The sequence below is a fragment of the Bos javanicus genome, chromosome 4 (genome assembly GCF_032452875.1).
Source record: "Bos javanicus breed banteng chromosome 4, ARS-OSU_banteng_1.0, whole genome shotgun sequence".
NCBI lineage: Eukaryota > Metazoa > Chordata > Mammalia > Artiodactyla > Bovidae > Bos > Bos javanicus.
This window is the reverse complement of record NC_083871.1, coordinates 87,071,179-87,088,266: the sequence shown is the minus strand read 5'-3', so window position 1 is coordinate 87,088,266 and position 17,088 is coordinate 87,071,179. Positions and strand designations below refer to the sequence as shown.

General features: G+C 40.8%; 1 protein-coding gene across 3 annotated transcripts in view; it reads left to right on the top strand.

Moving 5' to 3' along the window:
• Nucleotides 1-16,380, top strand: part of AASS (aminoadipate-semialdehyde synthase) — an 83,823-nt gene extending 67,443 nt beyond the window's left edge. For all 3 annotated transcript variants that reach the window (XM_061414547.1, XM_061414546.1, XM_061414545.1), the window contains 5 exons: nt 6,179-6,274; nt 8,440-8,555; nt 9,190-9,278; nt 9,803-9,979; nt 11,559-16,380. In XM_061414547.1, coding sequence (XP_061270531.1) covers nt 6,179-6,274; nt 8,440-8,555; nt 9,190-9,278; nt 9,803-9,979; nt 11,559-11,677 — 597 coding nt within the window. In that variant the 3' untranslated portion in view covers nt 11,678-16,380. The remainder of the gene's footprint in view (nt 1-6,178; nt 6,275-8,439; nt 8,556-9,189; nt 9,279-9,802; nt 9,980-11,558) is intronic.
• Nucleotides 16,381-17,088: the final 708 nt, after the last annotated feature.

Here is a 17,088-nt window from a genome sequence, read left to right as displayed (position 1 = left end):
GTGATTGCGGGCAGTTCTTGGTGTTCTTTACCTTGTAGACGTATTGGTCCCATCTCTGCCTCCATCTTCATATCATCTTCTCCTGCTTATGTCGCTGTGTCCTGTCCTCTTCTTGCCAGGACACCAGTTACTGTATTTAGGACCCACCCTAAAAACTGAGATCCTTAACTAATTACATTTGCAAAGATTCACATGAGGTCTTTGAGGTCCTGAGTGGTCATGAATTGTGACAGGTACATATTCAACCCTCTATTACTAGCATACCTAATATACATAGACCTCTAAAAATTAGGGATCTGATTTCAGATCTCACTGCCCTATGAGATTTCCTGGTACCTGTGCTCTCATGAATGTGATTTCCTCACTGGGAACTAAATGAATTGTCAGTGATAACATCTTAAGTAGATAGAAGAACCATGGATGTTTCATAAGCCTTTAGGCACAGGACAAATAGTAGTGGAAATTGAAGTCATGCCCTCCCCAGATCTGGCAGATTCTTGATTCTGTTTTCTTCTTGTTCTAAGACGGTAAGTAGGAACTATTTTTTTCAGGGGATTCAGAAGTTAGGACTTTATGATCAGTTAGTCAGTTCAGTCAGCTCAGTCGCTCAGTCATGTCTGACTCTCTGTGACCCCATGAACTGCAGCACACAAGGCCTCCCTGTCCATCACCAACTCCCAGAGTTTACCCAAACTCATATCCATCCAGTCGGTGATACCATCCAGCCATCTCATCCTCTGTCGTCTCCTTCACCTCCTGCCCCCAATCCCTCCCAACATCAGGGTCTTTTCCAAAGAGTCAACTCTTTGCATGAGGTGGCCAAAGTATTGGGGTTTGAGTTTCAACATCAGTCCTTCCAATGAACACCCAGGACTGATCTCCTTTAGAATGGACTGGTTGGATCTTCTTACAGTCCAAGGGACTCTCGAGTCTTCTCCAACACTACAGTTCAAAAGCATCAATTCTTCGGCACTCAGCTTTCTTCACAGTCCAACTCTCACATCCATACATGACCACTGGAAAAAACATAGCCTTGACTAGACAGACCTTTGTTGGCAAAGTAATGTCTCTGCTTTTCAATATGCTATCTAGGTTGGTCATAACTTTTCTTCCAAGGAGTAAGCATCTTTTAATTTCATGGCTGCAGTCACCATCTGCAGTGATTTTGGAGCTCCCCCAAAATAAAATCTGACACTGTTTCCACTGTTTCCCCATCTATATGCCATGAAGTGATGGGACCAGATGCCATGATCTTCGTTTTCTGAATGTTGAGCTTTAAGTCAACTTTTTCACTCTCCTCTTTCACTTTCATCAAGAGGCTTTTTAGTTCCTCTTCACTTTCTGCCATAAGGGTGGTGTCATCTGCATATCTGAGGTTATTGATATTTCTCCCGGCAATCTTGATTCCAACTTGTGTTTCTTCCAGTCCAGCATTTCTCATGATGTACTCTGCATAGAAGTTAAATAAGCAGGGTCACAATATACAGCCTTGAGTGCTCCTATTCCAACCAATCTGTTGTTCCATTTCCAGTTCTAACTGTTGCCTCCTGACCTGCATATGGGTTTCTCAAGAGGCAGGTCAGGTGGTCTGGTATTCCCATTTCTTTCAGAATTTTCCAGTTTGTTGTGATCCACACAGTCAAAGGCTTTGGCATAGTCAATAAAGCAGAAATAGATGTTTTTCTGGAACTCTCTTGCTTTTTCGATGATCCAGCGAATGTTGGCAGTTTGATCTCTGGTTCCTCTGCCTTTTCTAAAACCAGCTTGAACATCTGGAAGTTCACGGTTCACATATTGCTGAAGCCTGGCTTGGAGAATTTTGAGCATTACTTTACTAGCATGTGAAATGAGTACAATTGTGTGGTAGTTTGAGCATTCTTTGGCATTGCCTTTCTTTGGGATTGGAATGAAAACTGCCCTTTTCCAGTCCTGTGGCCACTGCTGAGTTTTCCAAATTTGCTGGCATATTGAGTGCAGCACTTTCACAGCATAATCTTCCAGGATTAATTCTATCACCTCCACTAGCTTTGTTCATAGTGATGCTTTCTAAGGCCCACTTGACTTCACATTCCACGATGTCTGGCTCTAGGTCAGTGATCACACCATCGTGATTATCTGGGTCATGAAGATCTTTTTTGTACAGTTCTTCTGTGTATTCTTGCCACCTCTTCTTAATATCTTCTGCTTCTGTTAGGTCCATACCATTTCTGTCCTTTATCGAGCCCATCTTCGCATGAAATGTTCCCTTGGTATTTCTAATTTTCTTGAAGAGATCTCTAGTCTTTCCCATTCTGTTGTTTTCCTCTATTTCTTTGCATTGATCGCTGAGGAAGGCTTTCTTATCTCTCCTTGCTATTCTTTGGAACTCTGCATTCAGATGCTTATATCTTTCCTTTCCTCCTTTGCTTTTCGCTTCTCTTCTTTTCACAGCTATTTGTAAGGCCTCCTCAGGCAGCCATTTTGCTTTTTTGCATTTCTTTTCCATGGGGATGTTCTTGATCCCTGTCTCCTGTAGAATGTCATGAACCTCATTCCATAGTTCATCAGGCACTCTCTCTATCAGATCTAGGCCCTTAAATCTATTTCTCACTTCCAGTGTATAATCATAAGGGATTTGATTTAGGTCATACCTGAAAGGTCTAGTGGTTTTCCCTACTTTCTTCAATTTAAATCTGAATTTGGCTATAAGTTCATGATCTAGGCTACAGTCAGCTCCCAGTCTTGTTTTTGCTGACTGTATGGAGCTTCTCCATCTTTGACTGCAAAGAATATAATCAATCTGATTTCGATGTTGACCATCTGGTGATGTCCATGTGTAGAGTCTTCTCTTGTGTTGTTGGAAGAGGGTGTTTGCTATGACCAGTGCATTCTCTTGGCAAAACTCTATTAGCCTTTGCCCTGCTTCATTCCATACTCGAAGACCAAATTTGCCTGTTACTCCAGGTGTTTCTTGACTTCCTACTTTTTGCATTCCAGTCCCCTATAATGAAAAGGACATCTTTTTTCGGTGTTAGTTCTAAAAGGTCTTGTAGGTCTGCATAGAACCATTCAAGTTCAGCTTCTTCAGCATTTCTGCTTGGGGCATAGGCTTGGATTACCGTGATATTGAATGGTTTACTTTGGAAACGAACAGAGATCATCCTGTCATTTTTGAGATTGTATCCAAGTACTGCATTTCAGACTCTTTTGTTGACCATGATGGCTGCTCCATTTCTTCTAAGGGATTCCTGCCCGCAGTAGTAGATATAATGGTCATCTGAGTTAAATTCACATTTAACTCAGATTTTAGTCCATTTTAGTTCGCTGATTCCTAGAATGTCGTCATTCACTCTTGCTATCTCCTGTTTGACTACTTCCAATTTGCCTTGATTCACAGACCTAACATTCCAGGTTCCTATGCAATATTGCTCTTTACAGCTTCAGACCTTGCTTCTATCATCAGTCACATCCACAACTGGGTGTTGTTTTTGCTTTGGCTGCATCCCTTCATTCTTTCTGGAGTTATCTCTCCACTGATCACCAGTAGCATATTGGGCACCTACCGACCTGGGGAGTTCCTCTTTCAGTATCCTATCATTTTGCCTTTTCATGCTGTCATGGGGTTCTCAAGGCAAGAATACTGCAGTGGTTTGCCATTCCCTTCTCCAGTGGACCACATTCTGTCAGACCTCTCCACTCCACCATGACCCATCCTTCTTGGGTGGCCCCACACGGCATGGCTTAGTTTCATTGAGTTAGACAAGGCTGTGGTCCGTGTGATCAGATTGGCTAGTTTTCTGTGATTATGGTTTCAGTGTGTCTGCCCTCTGATGCTCTCTGGCAACACCTACCATCTTACTTGGGTTTATCTTTCCTTGGACGTGGGGTATCTCTTCACGGCTGCTCTAGCAAAGTGCAGCCGCTGCTCTTACCTTGGATGAGGTCAGCCCCTCCTGACCTTGAACATGGAGTAGCTTCTCTCAGCCCTCCTGCACTGGCGCAGCCACAGCTCCTTGGACGTGGGGTAGCTCCTCTTGGCCACCGCACCTGACCTCGGACGTGGGGTAGCTCATCTGGCCACCGCCCCGACTTTGGATGTGGGGTAGCTCTTCTCGGCTGCTCCTGTGCCATTGCAGCCTGGCGCTGTAGGTCACCGCTCCTAAGCTTCTGATAACTTTAGGTATATAATCTCTGGCCAAATGTATAGACCCCAAAATAGAGGTTTTTAAGAGATTTAAGAATGAACTAAAGCTCTCAAGAATGTGTAGGGGTGAGAACCATCCCACCGAACCTGAGAGAATGGATGTCACAGAGTTCATATTCATGAGGGCCACCACCCTGAGCAATGTCAGTAACCCTTCAAGTAGCCAGAATGTTCTTTTCAGTGTTAGAGATGAGACCCTGTCACCCAAGTATGATTGGGAGACTTTGACTTTTTCCCTGCACCTGCTTATCACATGAGTCCTTCTAGACCCAGCTTAATATCACCTTCTCATGGGATCTTAACTCCTCTCCTTGACTCCCCTCCCCCACATCTGTGTGAGTTCTCCTTGGTGCTCCCACAGCTATGATAGCCCACTCTAGGGCAGTCCTCAGTGGTCGTGGTTTTGCTCTCTAAGGACCAGGCTTTATTCATTTGTCTTATCTGAGCCTTCTCCTGGACTATAGTGTCTTCATGGGTGGGGAATGCATATTTCATCTCTGTGGCCTCAGCCCTAAGCACAGCAATTTGCTAAGGACTTACTGATAAAGGAATACACATAATAAATTCATCTCAAGAGGTCACCATAAAAATATATTTCTGAGATTGAGAAATAGCTCAGACATGTCTCAGTATCTGAGATTTTGGAAGAAAAGCACTCCAGCATTTATCAGATCCTAGAAGCAAGCTGGAAATACTGCTGTTTTGTTTCTCCTCTTTGAACTGTATTTACATTGGGTTAGAGCAAATGAGTGTGAATTCTTTAATTAGTAACCTTTGAACAGTTTCGGTGGTACAGCTTTTCAGAAATGTGAAAATCCACACATTAAATGATGAAATATCCAATGGCAACAGAAACTATATCTTAATAACTTTATTGCTTTCTGAAATAATCTCCTGCCTTTCTCTTCTTCCTCCTCTTCCTTCTATTCTCTCTCTGTTTCTCTCTCTAACTGCAGTGGCTATAAAGCCCCTTATTTTGACTTTCTCATTGCACCCTCCCCCCACCATGATTTGCTCACAAGAGAACATACATTATGATCTTCCTTCACTTTATTATCACTCAGAATCCATGCATCCTGTCATTTGTTTTTAGCATACTGGATGATGGATAATGGGGCGAGCACATGGGGATGAAGGACACACATACTTTCTATGCCTGCAGTTCAGCAGCTGAATAGACAGTGAATTACAGTTTGTGTTAAGTGCCATTGTAGAGGTATGCACAAAATACTGCAGGAACCCAGGGAAGGGAGTGCCCACTTACCTAGTGGTGAGCTCAGATGCACTGAACTGGGCCTTAAGAGTAAACATTTCATAGGTGAGAAAGCGGTGTTACCACATTCCAGGCACAGGCAGTGTGCACCAAGGCCCATGTTCTGGAAGAGCCCAGCAGCTTATTTAGGGAATGTGAGTGGTGGAGAAGACCATTAGTGAGTCAGGCTGGAGGGGTGGATTGGCATGGGTTTCATGCCAAGAACTTTGGCCTGTCCTACAAGAATTAAGGACCCATGAGGAATTTGTCAGTGGTGACATTTTAGAAATTTCGAATTCTTACCTTTTCCCCTGCTCCTTATTTGCATTAGAATAATGACTCAAGGAGTGGAATGGATTTTCTGCTTTGGGGGATATTCTTACATGCTCCTTCTTCCATTATAAAAGAGAGGACAACTATTCTGTTAAATATAATTCTGCTGACTTGAGTGTGTAACACAAGAGGAAATTTGCTTGTATGCTGTCAGAAAAGCACCACTCACATGTTACCAAGAAAAAGTAAAGACCCTGTTTTGCAAGTTCTCTTAAGTAAACCAGTGGAATGGCTGTTACACTACTGATTTTGGTTTGAACCAAAGGGTGGCTGCATCAACGCTAGCAATACAAATGGCTATCTTCTGCCAGTTTTCTAAATGAATTATGAAGATAGATTCTTCTTTTAAAAAGAATTAAAAAACAATTGTAAAGACATTTACATGTGTTGCTTACCAAATCTTGTTACAGGGGTATGCCAAAGCTTTGGGTGGATTTGTGAAGTTGGGTCTCATAAACAGAGATGCGTTTCCTGCCCTTCAACCTGATGCCAATCCGCTCACCTGGGTGAGTGACTCTGGAATTACACATTGTCTGCTGCTCTTCAGAAATGCCTTCTGAAATGGTCAGGTTTGAACCTGGGTTTTAACCAGCAAAGAACCCATCCTATGGTATATGTGCAGGAAGTTAAATCCTAGTTCCAAAGTCCCCTTTCCCTTCACTGTTTTGGGAGGATGGAGGGGACATGGAGGCTGACCCATGGGGCCTATTTCCTGTGGCAGCTTGTACCACTGATTGCCCCCTCAGCCCTGAGCAGAAATGGGCTTGCCCTCTGCGTTGGGCTCTGAGCTTTGCCGCTTGTCTAAGTGCTGGCCCCATTGACGAGAGTTAAACTAGGGCCTCCTGAACCTGGGAAGGCAGGAGAGCTCCTGGTGGTATTCCAGAACTGATTCCCAACGCCCAAATTAGGTCAACCATTTGTAACCATGAGGAGTTTGAGTTTTTAAGTACTGAGTTTATGCACATATCTGTATTGTATTTAAATCCTACAGTCTCAGGGTTAGAAGGAACTTTGGAGACTTGGAGTGAGTGAGTGAAAGTCGTTTAGTCGTGTCCGACTCTTTGCGACCCCGTAGACTATACGGTCCATGGAATTCTCCAGGCTAGAATACTGGAGTGGGTAGCCTTTCCCTTCTCCAGGAGATCTTCCCAACGGAGGAATCAAACCCAGGTCTCCTGCATTGCGGGCAGATTCTTTACCAGCTGAGCTATCAGGGAAGCCCTGGAGACTTGGAACTGAATGTAAATAAAGCTTCCACTAACTGCCAAGAATTAATTTGTTACCAACTGGTTGTCCAACTTAAATTAACATGCCCATATTTCAATAGAGATGCCAGAAATCTGTCCCAAGGAGATAAGAATCTGTACTGCTAATCCCATAAGTCTCCCAGTGAAGCTGTGGTATTCTTGTTAGCTGGTTGCTTTTAAATTCTCATTTTTTGTGTATATAAGAGTTTTTTCAATCTAAGTTTCAGCTTTCATAAATTAACTTGTTGGACAGAAGTGAATAAATATCCATGGAATGAATCTAATATTGAGGCAATTTGATTGGGAAGGTTGGTACAAGCATTCTTGGGGCTGGTCCCCTTATCTTGGCAGCTACAGTCTAGAACAGGCGCTGGCAAACTGTTTTTTTGGTAAAAGACCAGATTGTAACTTTTTTAGGCTTTTGTGGGTCACATGGTCTCTGTCAGACTCCTCAGTTCAGACTGCTTATAAAAAAAAGAGCATGACTATGTTTCAATAAAAGTTTTTATTTACAAAACCAGGTGGTGAGCTCAATTTGGTCTGTGAACTAGTGTTTTTTTTTTTTTCCTCTTTGTGGGAAGGTTTTTGATTTTTAATTGGAGGATAATTGCCTTACAGTGTTGTGTTAGTTTCCGCTGTACAACAAAGTAAATCAGCTACATGTATACATATATCCTCTCCCTCTTGTCCCTCCCTACCAACCCCCATCCCCCACCCAGGTCATCACAGAGCACCAAACTGAGCTCCCTGTGCTATATAGCAACTTCCCACTAGGTATATTTTACACATGGTAGTGTATATATAGTGTGTGTGTGTGTGTGTGTGTATATATATATATCCATTCTCCCCATTTTTCACCTTCTTCTTCCCTTGCCGAGCAAGCTTGTTGATCTTTAATCTAGAGCACAGCCTGGAGAAAGTCTTGTTTAGAAAGTGGAAAAAGCTATGACCACCATTTAACTGTTCTTCCTTTGAGATTTTTTTATCTGCACAATCTCCCTCATTTCCTGAACTTACAAAAGAATCGTGGTTGCTACTAGCAACCACAGCAAAGATCCTTTTACTCTATCCTGGCCAAAACAAGAATACCAAATCCTAGACTTCTGGAGGGCAAGGGATAATGGGTGAAAGGTGATGAAGAGGATCTGCAAAGGCAGGCAAAGTGATCACAAATATGATATTACTCTTTTGGTTGATTTGGTGCTATGACTCATTTTTATTGCTGAAATATCATGCTAAAATACCACCCATTTATTGATGTGTAGGTGTGCAGACATATGTATGCACATGTGTATGCCACAATTTACTGTTTCTAATTATCTCTAATTTACAATTTGAGGTCCAGTGTCTTCCTAGGATAATCTCTAAACTTATTTTTTATTCTATTTGGAACTTAGAAGCTGTATCTTTGTTTTTCTAACCAGAAAGAACTCCTCTGTGATCTAGTTGGGATTTCATCCTCTTCCAAATGTGATGTGCTTAAGGAAGCTGTCTTTAAGAAACTGGGAGGAGACACAACCCAGTTGGAGGCTCTCGAATGGTAAGCACGCACCAGTCAACCTAGAGCAAAACACTGGATCAATGATCACTTAGTTCTTTCTAGTCGAAGAAAGGTCAAGATAGAAACAGACATTTCACATTGTCTAATGTTGGCCCGTTGTAGAGAGATTACCACATACTATGTACATAAGGGGATTAAAAAGTAGGTACAGAGAGGAATTCAATGGCAATTATAACTTGAGAAATACTTATTTTTGAGAAACATCACTACTCAGTTTTCGAGAAAGGTAGGGTATTTTTTCTCTCCTGTAGGAGATTCTCCCACTCTTCTTTACTTTAAAATACTTATTCACCTGGCCGTGACACATTCTGCTGGTATCCTTCACATGGGACAACCAACCTGTAAGTTAATCTCAGGAGAAGCTTGGCAACAGTGTGCACTGACTCTGTCAGGTCTGGCTCCAGGCAGCACTCATGGGAGAGTCTGGGGATGATTCTAAAGGTGAAAACATTACTGTTATTATTTAACAGGAACTTGGGAGTCCTATAACTTGAGCTGTCATCTTATGATTCTGCCCTTTCAAGACGAAATCCAATGAGTGTTCCCTTCTGCTTCCCAAGTGAGTGTGTATGTAGGACTTGGAATTAACGCAGCCATCTCTTATTTTTCTCAGGTTGGGGCTACTCGGGGATGAACAAGTCCCTCAGGCCGAGTCTCTTGTGGATGCCCTCTCCAAGCATCTGGCCGTGAAACTTTCCTATGGTAGGCCATGGGCTATGAGCTGAACATCCCAGAAGGATCTTAAGAGCCAGTGAATTAGATTGGAGAGCAGGAGTCACACAGTGGGAATGGACAAACGTGATGTGAGGGAAAGAGCACTAGGGCTATTTCTCCAGAGGGAAGACTAAGAGAACTACTAAGTAAGAATGAACTTGAAAATATGGCAAAGGAAACCATTATTAGTTTTACTTTTAATTTTTGACACATTAAGGGAGTGCTGAAGCAGCATTCTGGGGAGAAGAGAGGATGGCCTCTCCAGCAGTACTCTAGTGTCTGTAACTGGGTTAGAGTGAGACCAGTCTGGACAGAGGAATCTGGTCAGAGTTATCATTTCCTTGAATTTTTAATTTGTCCTTTGGGCTTCAAAGCGGTATATCTAATTATTTAAGGATATACATAATGGGAAAGAAAACTTGAAAGAAGAAGGGGAGGAGCAGGGGGATGAAATATGGTATTGGAGTTGTAATGATAATGACATTTTCAAATGTATATTTATTAATTTTAAGGTCCTGGAGAGAAAGATATGATTGTGATGAGAGACAGCTTTGGAATCAGACATCCTTCTGGACATTTGGAAAATAAAACCATTGATCTTGTGGTTTATGGGGATGTCAATGGTTTTTCAGCCATGGCTAAAACTGTGGGGTTACCCACTGCTATGGCAGCCAAGATGTTACTTGATGGTAAGTTCTTTCATTGAAGGACCAAGTCTGTCTCCATATTATCTCGAAGTCATTCAACACCTGGATGACACCAAGACTAATCAAATAGTCTTCAGTATGACACTGGCTTTCACTAAAAGTGAGCCAGTTCAGAAGATCCAAGTTCTGGCTGACTGGGAGATCACCTTGTGATGAGTAAAAATTATGGGCTTTGGAGTTAGACCTGATTTCTGTTCCAGGTAAGCCCCAAGACGGCTGAGTGATGGAATGCCAGTTACTTAGAATCTCTGCATCAGAGTTCCTTCATCTGTAAAGTGGGGAAATTGTCATCACTAATCTGTGGGGTTGTATGACATTGAAGTGAAATAATACATAAACCTCCTATCACATAGAAGGGGTCCCCAGGGAATATTAACTGCCTTCTTTTGTTTCCTTTTTTTTTTCTTTTTTTTGTATTTTTGGGTGGTAACACTGAAATAGTAGAGGGTAGTCACTTCCAGATTTTCAAAAATATAAGCCATATTTTATTAATCCTCATATCACAACATACTATCAATGCTCAGTATATGTTTTGAATGAAAAGAATTCAAATTTCAACTTTCCTTAAGGTCATATATGCTTTCAGTAAGCATGATCTCTGAATATAACACCTCATTTTGTCCTTGTAAAGGTGTGAAGGGAATAAAAAACATCAAAGCACATAAATGTGAAATAAACAGAAGATATATCTATAGTAGCATATTGTTGTTGTTTAGTTGCTAAGTTGTGTCCAATTCTTCGTGACCCTATGGACTGCAGCCCACCCCCCTCACCTGTCTGTAGAATTTTCCAGGCAAGAATACTGGAGTGGTTTGTTATATCCTTCTCCAGGGGATCTTCCCAGGCCAGAGATCAAACCTGTGTCTCCTGCGCTGGTAGGCAGATTCTCTAACACTGAGCCACCAGGGAATGTTAGTCTATATCCAGTGAAACTACCTACTAGTCAGTGAGGAACTATAGTGAAGAAGTGATGTGGGATGAGGTCATCATGGCCTTTAAGGAAAGTACCCGAATTTATTCTTTCAGCCATCCTAACAGATGCCAGTGCCCAAGTTACCAGATTGGTTTCATTTTTTTTTTTTTTTTGGCCACACCGTGCAGCATGTAGGATCTAAGTTCCCAGACTGGGAATTGAACCTATGCCTCCTGCAGTGGAAGTGTGGATGGAGTCTTAACCACTGAACTGCCAGGGAATTCCCTCAGATTGGGGTAATTTCATTGTGTTGGTGTTCAAAGATGACATCAGCAAATCATACCAGTTAGGTTTACAAGTTTTCTTTCTTATACTCTTTTCTCTGATCTGGTAGTTAATGCAGTTAAGTGTATAAATTCAGACTCAGCCCCTGAGTTCAGCTGTGCTATCCATGAACCCCTTTTCCTTACAGTGTGTTGATTATGTAATAATTTAGTAGGAGATATTTAAGCTGCTATTAAAAAAAAAATCCCTAGGCTGCCAACAATTCATTAACTTGGAGTTTACTGCTATATGGTGATTCTTGCTGTAGAAATTAACTGTTCTTAACACCTTTAAAATGGTAACTTCAAACTTATTTTCTTCTAGGTGAAATTCAAGCTAAAGGCCTGATGGGACCCTTTTCAAAGGAGATCTATGGACCAATATTGGAGCGAATTAAAGCAGAAGGCATTATGTATACTACACAGAGCACAATCAAACTATAATTGAGAATTATATTTTGTTTTGATCTTCTCAGCCAACACAGCTCTGAACTTCTGTGCAGCAAGCATGCTTGTTAATGTGATATTTTAAAACATAAAGCATGATATGTTTTGATATGTCAATACAATGGTGTTTTTGAAATATAAATCTCTATTTTAATATGAAAACATTTGTTATAAGAGATGCCAGTAATTATCAGAGAACTTTAATAATTCTATCATGTATTTTTTTCATGTGTATGTAAAAATGATAATGCTTGTACTACTTGTTAACTTATTATGCAACTTTTTTTCTTACAAGAATATATTTTCCTATAATTAGCAGGTGAAGTTTTATCTTTTTAGTAAGAAGAAAATTTCTTCACACAGCTTTATTTTTGTTTTGCTCTTGTTTTTCAGACTGATTCAGCTGGATGTTTCTAGATTACCTGTCTACAAGCTTTTGCAATAATGCTATTTTGTGCCTTTTTGTAAAATTATGATTTAAGAAAGTGACATTTCTGATAGTTTCCTCTTTAATGTTTAGAAAAGGAATAGGTAAGATTAAATCAAAATCTACAGGATCAGCCCATTAGGCACAGGAAAAGAATCTAACAAATCCAACATTCTTTTGTGATAAAAAGCACTCAACAAACTAGGAATAGAAGGGAATTCTTTAACCTGATAAAGCGTACCTATGAAAAACCCAGAGCTAATATCATACTCAATGATGAAAGACTGACGGATTCTCCCCTGAAATCAGGGACAAGACAGAGATGTACACTCATGCCATTTCTATTCAGCTTGTACTGGAAGGTCTAGATGGGGCAGTTAGGCAAGAAAATGAAATAAAAGACATCCAGATTAGAAAGAAAGATGTAAAACTATCTCTGTTTGCAGATGATATAATCTTATACATAGAAAATGCAAAAGAATAATCTAAGAAAACATTATATCTAATACATGAGTTCATCAGTTGCAGGATACAAGATTAACATTCAAAAATTGATTTACTGGTACACAGTATCAATGAATAAAGCAAAAATGATATTAAGAAAACAATTCTTAAAAAAGTGTAGAATAGGAATAGAATTAGAGTTCAGAAATAATGCTTATTGACTTTTGAAAAAGGTGCTAAGACAATTCAGTTGAGAAAAATAGTCTTTTCATCAAACGGTGCTGAAACAACTGGATATCCACATGCAAAAGAATAAAGTTGGACTCCCTACCTCACAGCACATATAAAACTTATCTCAAATTGGACCAAATACCCAAATATAAGAGCAAACACTGTAACACTTTTAGATGAAATCACAGGTGTAAACCTTCCTGACCTTGGATTAGGCAATGGTTTCTGAAGGAAATGACACCAAAGCACAAGCAACAAAAGGAAGAAAATAGATAAATTGGATATCATCATGATTAAAACCTTCTGTGCTTTTAAGAATACCATCAAGAAGGCAAAAGACAACCCACAGAATGAGAAAATGTTGCAAATTATATATCAGGTAAGAGAAGAACTTGAATAGATAGAGAACTATTGTATTCAATAAAAAGTCAAAGAGCCTAATTAAAAAAAAAAGGATAAAGGATCGGAATTGACAGTTCTCAAAAGAAGATATACAAAAGGCAACTGAGCACATGAAAAGATGCTTAACACACGTTAGCTATCAGGGAAATAGAAGTCAAATCTACAATGAGATAGCACTTCAACGTCACCTGGATAGCTATTGTGAAAAAATAGTAAGTGTTGGTGAAAATGTGGAGAAATTGGAACCCTCATAAACTGCTGGTGGAAATATACAATGGTATGGCTGCTTGGAGAAACAGTTTGGCAGTTCCTCAAATGGTTAAACATAGAATTACCATATTATCCCTGGTGAAGGGTGAGGCTTCCCTGGTGGCTCAGACAGCACAGTGTCTGCTTGCAATGTGGGAGACCTGGGTTCCATCCCTGGGTCAGAAAGATCCTCTGGAGAAGGAAATGGCAACCCACTCCAGTACCTTTGCCTGGAAAATCCCATGGACGGAGGAGCCTGGTATGCTACAGTGGGGTTGCAAAAAGTTGGACACGTCTGAGTGACTTCACTTTCACTATATTATCCAGTAATTCCACTCTTAGCTATAGGAAAAAATGAAAATGCATCCACACAACTTGTAAACAGATGTTTATAGTGGCATTATTCATAACAGCCAGAAATAAAAACAAGTCAAATACCCATCAAATAAACAAAATGTGGCATATCCAGACAATGGAATATTATTCAGCAATTAAAAAGAAACTGGGTACTAATACATGCCACGACATAGATAAACTTCAAGTGAAAGAAGCCAGGCAGGAAAAGCCACATATTGCGTGATTTGATTTGTATGAAATGTCCAGAATTGTTAAATCCCTATATGGAGAAAGTAGGTTATTGGTTGCCTAGGACTGGGGGATGTTGGGGAGGAGTGGGAGTGACTGCTAATGAATTTGGGGTTTTGGGGAGGGAGATGAAAATGGTATAGAATTGATTTTGTGGTAATTGAGGTACTACTCTGTGACTATACTAAAAACAACTGAACTGTGCACTTTGTGTGAATTGTATGGGGTGAGAATTATTTATCAAGTTATACAAATTAAACTTTATTTTTCTCCTTGAAGGAAAAATGCTTATGTTGAGGGATATAAATTAAACCTTCTGTGAGACTGCTCATATTCTGGCATATGAAACTAATTCTGCTGTCAAAATAAGCAGGTATGATACTTGGGACATATGGCAGTTGAGAAAATATCTATGCTATTTGAAAAGGATCAAAGTTGATTAAGGCCTGGTCCCACTTGTCAAAAATAATTATGTAGAGATCAATAATCTATAAGTAAGTAAAGACATATCTGTTATGGCAGTTTTTTTTTAAATTACAACATTGATTTTAATATAATCAGGAGATAATGCTTGTGTTGAATATTCATTGGAAGGACTGATGCTGAAGCTGAAGCTTCAATACTTTGGCCACCTGATGTGAAGAGCTGACTCACTGGAAAAGACAGTGGTGCTGGGAAAGACAGGAAGAGAAGGAGACAACAGAGGACGAGATGATTCGATGGCATCACCAACTCAATGAGTTTGAGCAAGCTCCGGCAGATGGTGAAGGACAGGGAAGCCCGGCATGCTGCAGTCCATGGGGTCACAGAGAGTCGGACACGACTGAGCAATGAACATCAACAACGGTTGTGTTGCATTGGTTCCACTTGCAGTCTGGAAGAGCACTCAGATGACATGGGATCCAGGGAACTAGGGTGGGAGGGGGAACCCACTAAGATAACATAGCAACTGGTTTGGCTTTAAGTGATAAAGGGGTAGGATTGAAGAGGGGGATCTAGTGCTAAAAAAGGAAACGTCAGTAAGCTTGAGTAAAGGAAGACAGAAATGCTGCATTGGCTCGCAATAACAAGTCATAAACTAAAGCATACAGGTGGAATCTAGGAAAATGGTACTGATGAACCTATCTGCAAGACAGGAATAGAGACACAATGTAGAGAACAGCTGTGGGCACACAGCGGGGGAGGAGAGGCTGGGACAAACTGAGAGAGTAATACTGACATATATATGTGTGTGTAAAATAGCTGGTGGGAAGTTGCTTGTAGCACAGGGAGTCAGCTCAGTGCTCTGTGATGACTTAGAGGCGGAATGGGGGGAGGTTCAAGAGGGAGGGGATATACATACATATATATATATATGGTTATGACTGATCTGTGTTGTACAGCAGAAACCAACACAACATTGTAAAGCAATTATCCTCCAATTAAAGCTGTCCAGCAAGGATTTCAGTAGTAAAGGTGGTGGTGGTAGGATCTGGGTATGGATGGATAGATTACAATTATGAGCATTTAGCCCTTGACCTACATTTGTGAATCCCTGGTCTAAAGCTTTTGATAGGCTTAATGCTCACATCTTCTGGATTTTTCTATCTTTTTTGGCCTCCTCCAGACAAAACTGGTATTTATATTTCCCATTTTCCTTGTCCTAGACTCATGAGACACTAGAAGTCCCTCTGAGAAGCAATGTGATTGTTTCTACCACATACAAGCTCTTTCCTTTTCCACAAACTGAGGACAACAATAACCCACAGCATGGTTATAAAGGGTCTGAGAGAATGTAAAAGCCTGATGTCTAGTAGATGTTCAAAAACACTAGTTTTTCTTTTTTTTTGCAATATTTTCAATAACAATTTGCTTGAAATTTACGTTAAAGATAATGATATTTTAGCTCTAAGATATTTTTCAATGTTTTGGATACATTCGGAAGACTCAAGGATCCATGCCTCTCAGGCAAGTCATGGATGTATCTGCTCCATAAGGAGAGTCGTAAAGTGGTTATAGAGAAGAGACCAAAATTATCATTAGGCCAGCTTTGACTTTACAGAAGAGAAAATATGTCTCACAAAGTTAAATGACTTGCCTAAAGTGATAAGACGTACTACTGAAAGTTGATCAGCATTCAAAAACCCAGGATACTTTTATAAAATTTGGGAAGAACTCTGATTTATAAAACCACCCTTACCATGGGTTGTTAGGGTCACCACTAGCCCAAATGAGGCCTTTTTGAGAATTAGAGAAAAGTACTCCTTCTAGGTACTTCTGTCAAAAAATTGTCATCAAATATGTAAATTAGAACAATACACTTATTGTCTAACGGAAAAAGTCATATTAATCACAATGTTATAATAAATATTAATTGTATTAAGTACTGCTGCTGCCGCTAAGTCATTTCAGTCGTGTCCGACTCTGTGCGACCCCATAGACGGCAGCCCACCAGGCTCCCCCGTCCCTGGGATTCTCCAGGCAAGAATACTGGAGTGGGGTGCCATTTCCTTCTCCAATGCATGAAAGTGAAAAGTGAAAGTGAAGTCGCTCAGTCGTGTCTGACTCCTAGCGACCCCATGGACTGCAGCCTACCAGGCTCCTCTGTCTATGGGATTTTCCAGGCAAGAGTACTGGAGTGGGTTGCCACTGCCTTCTCCACATCCTAATCAATATTCAATGTCTGTGGTCATGTATGGATGTGAGTGTTGGACTATAAAGAAAGCTGAGCACCGAAGAATTGATGCTTTTGAACTGTGGTGTCGGAGAAGACTCTTGAGAGTCCCTTGGACTGCAAGAAGACCCAACCAGTCCATCCTAAAGGAGATCAGTCCTGGGTGTTCATTGGAAGGACTGATGCTGAAGGTGAAACTCAAATACTTTGGCCACCTCATGCAAAGAGTTGACTCATTGGAAAAGACTCTGATGCTGGGAGGGATTGAGGGCAGGAGGAGAAGGGGATGACAGAGGATGCGACGGCTGGATGGCATCACTGACTTGATAGACATGAGTTTGAATGAACTCTGGGAGTTGGTGATGGACAGGGAGGCCTGGCGTGCTGTGATTCATGGGGTCGCAAAGAGTCGGACAC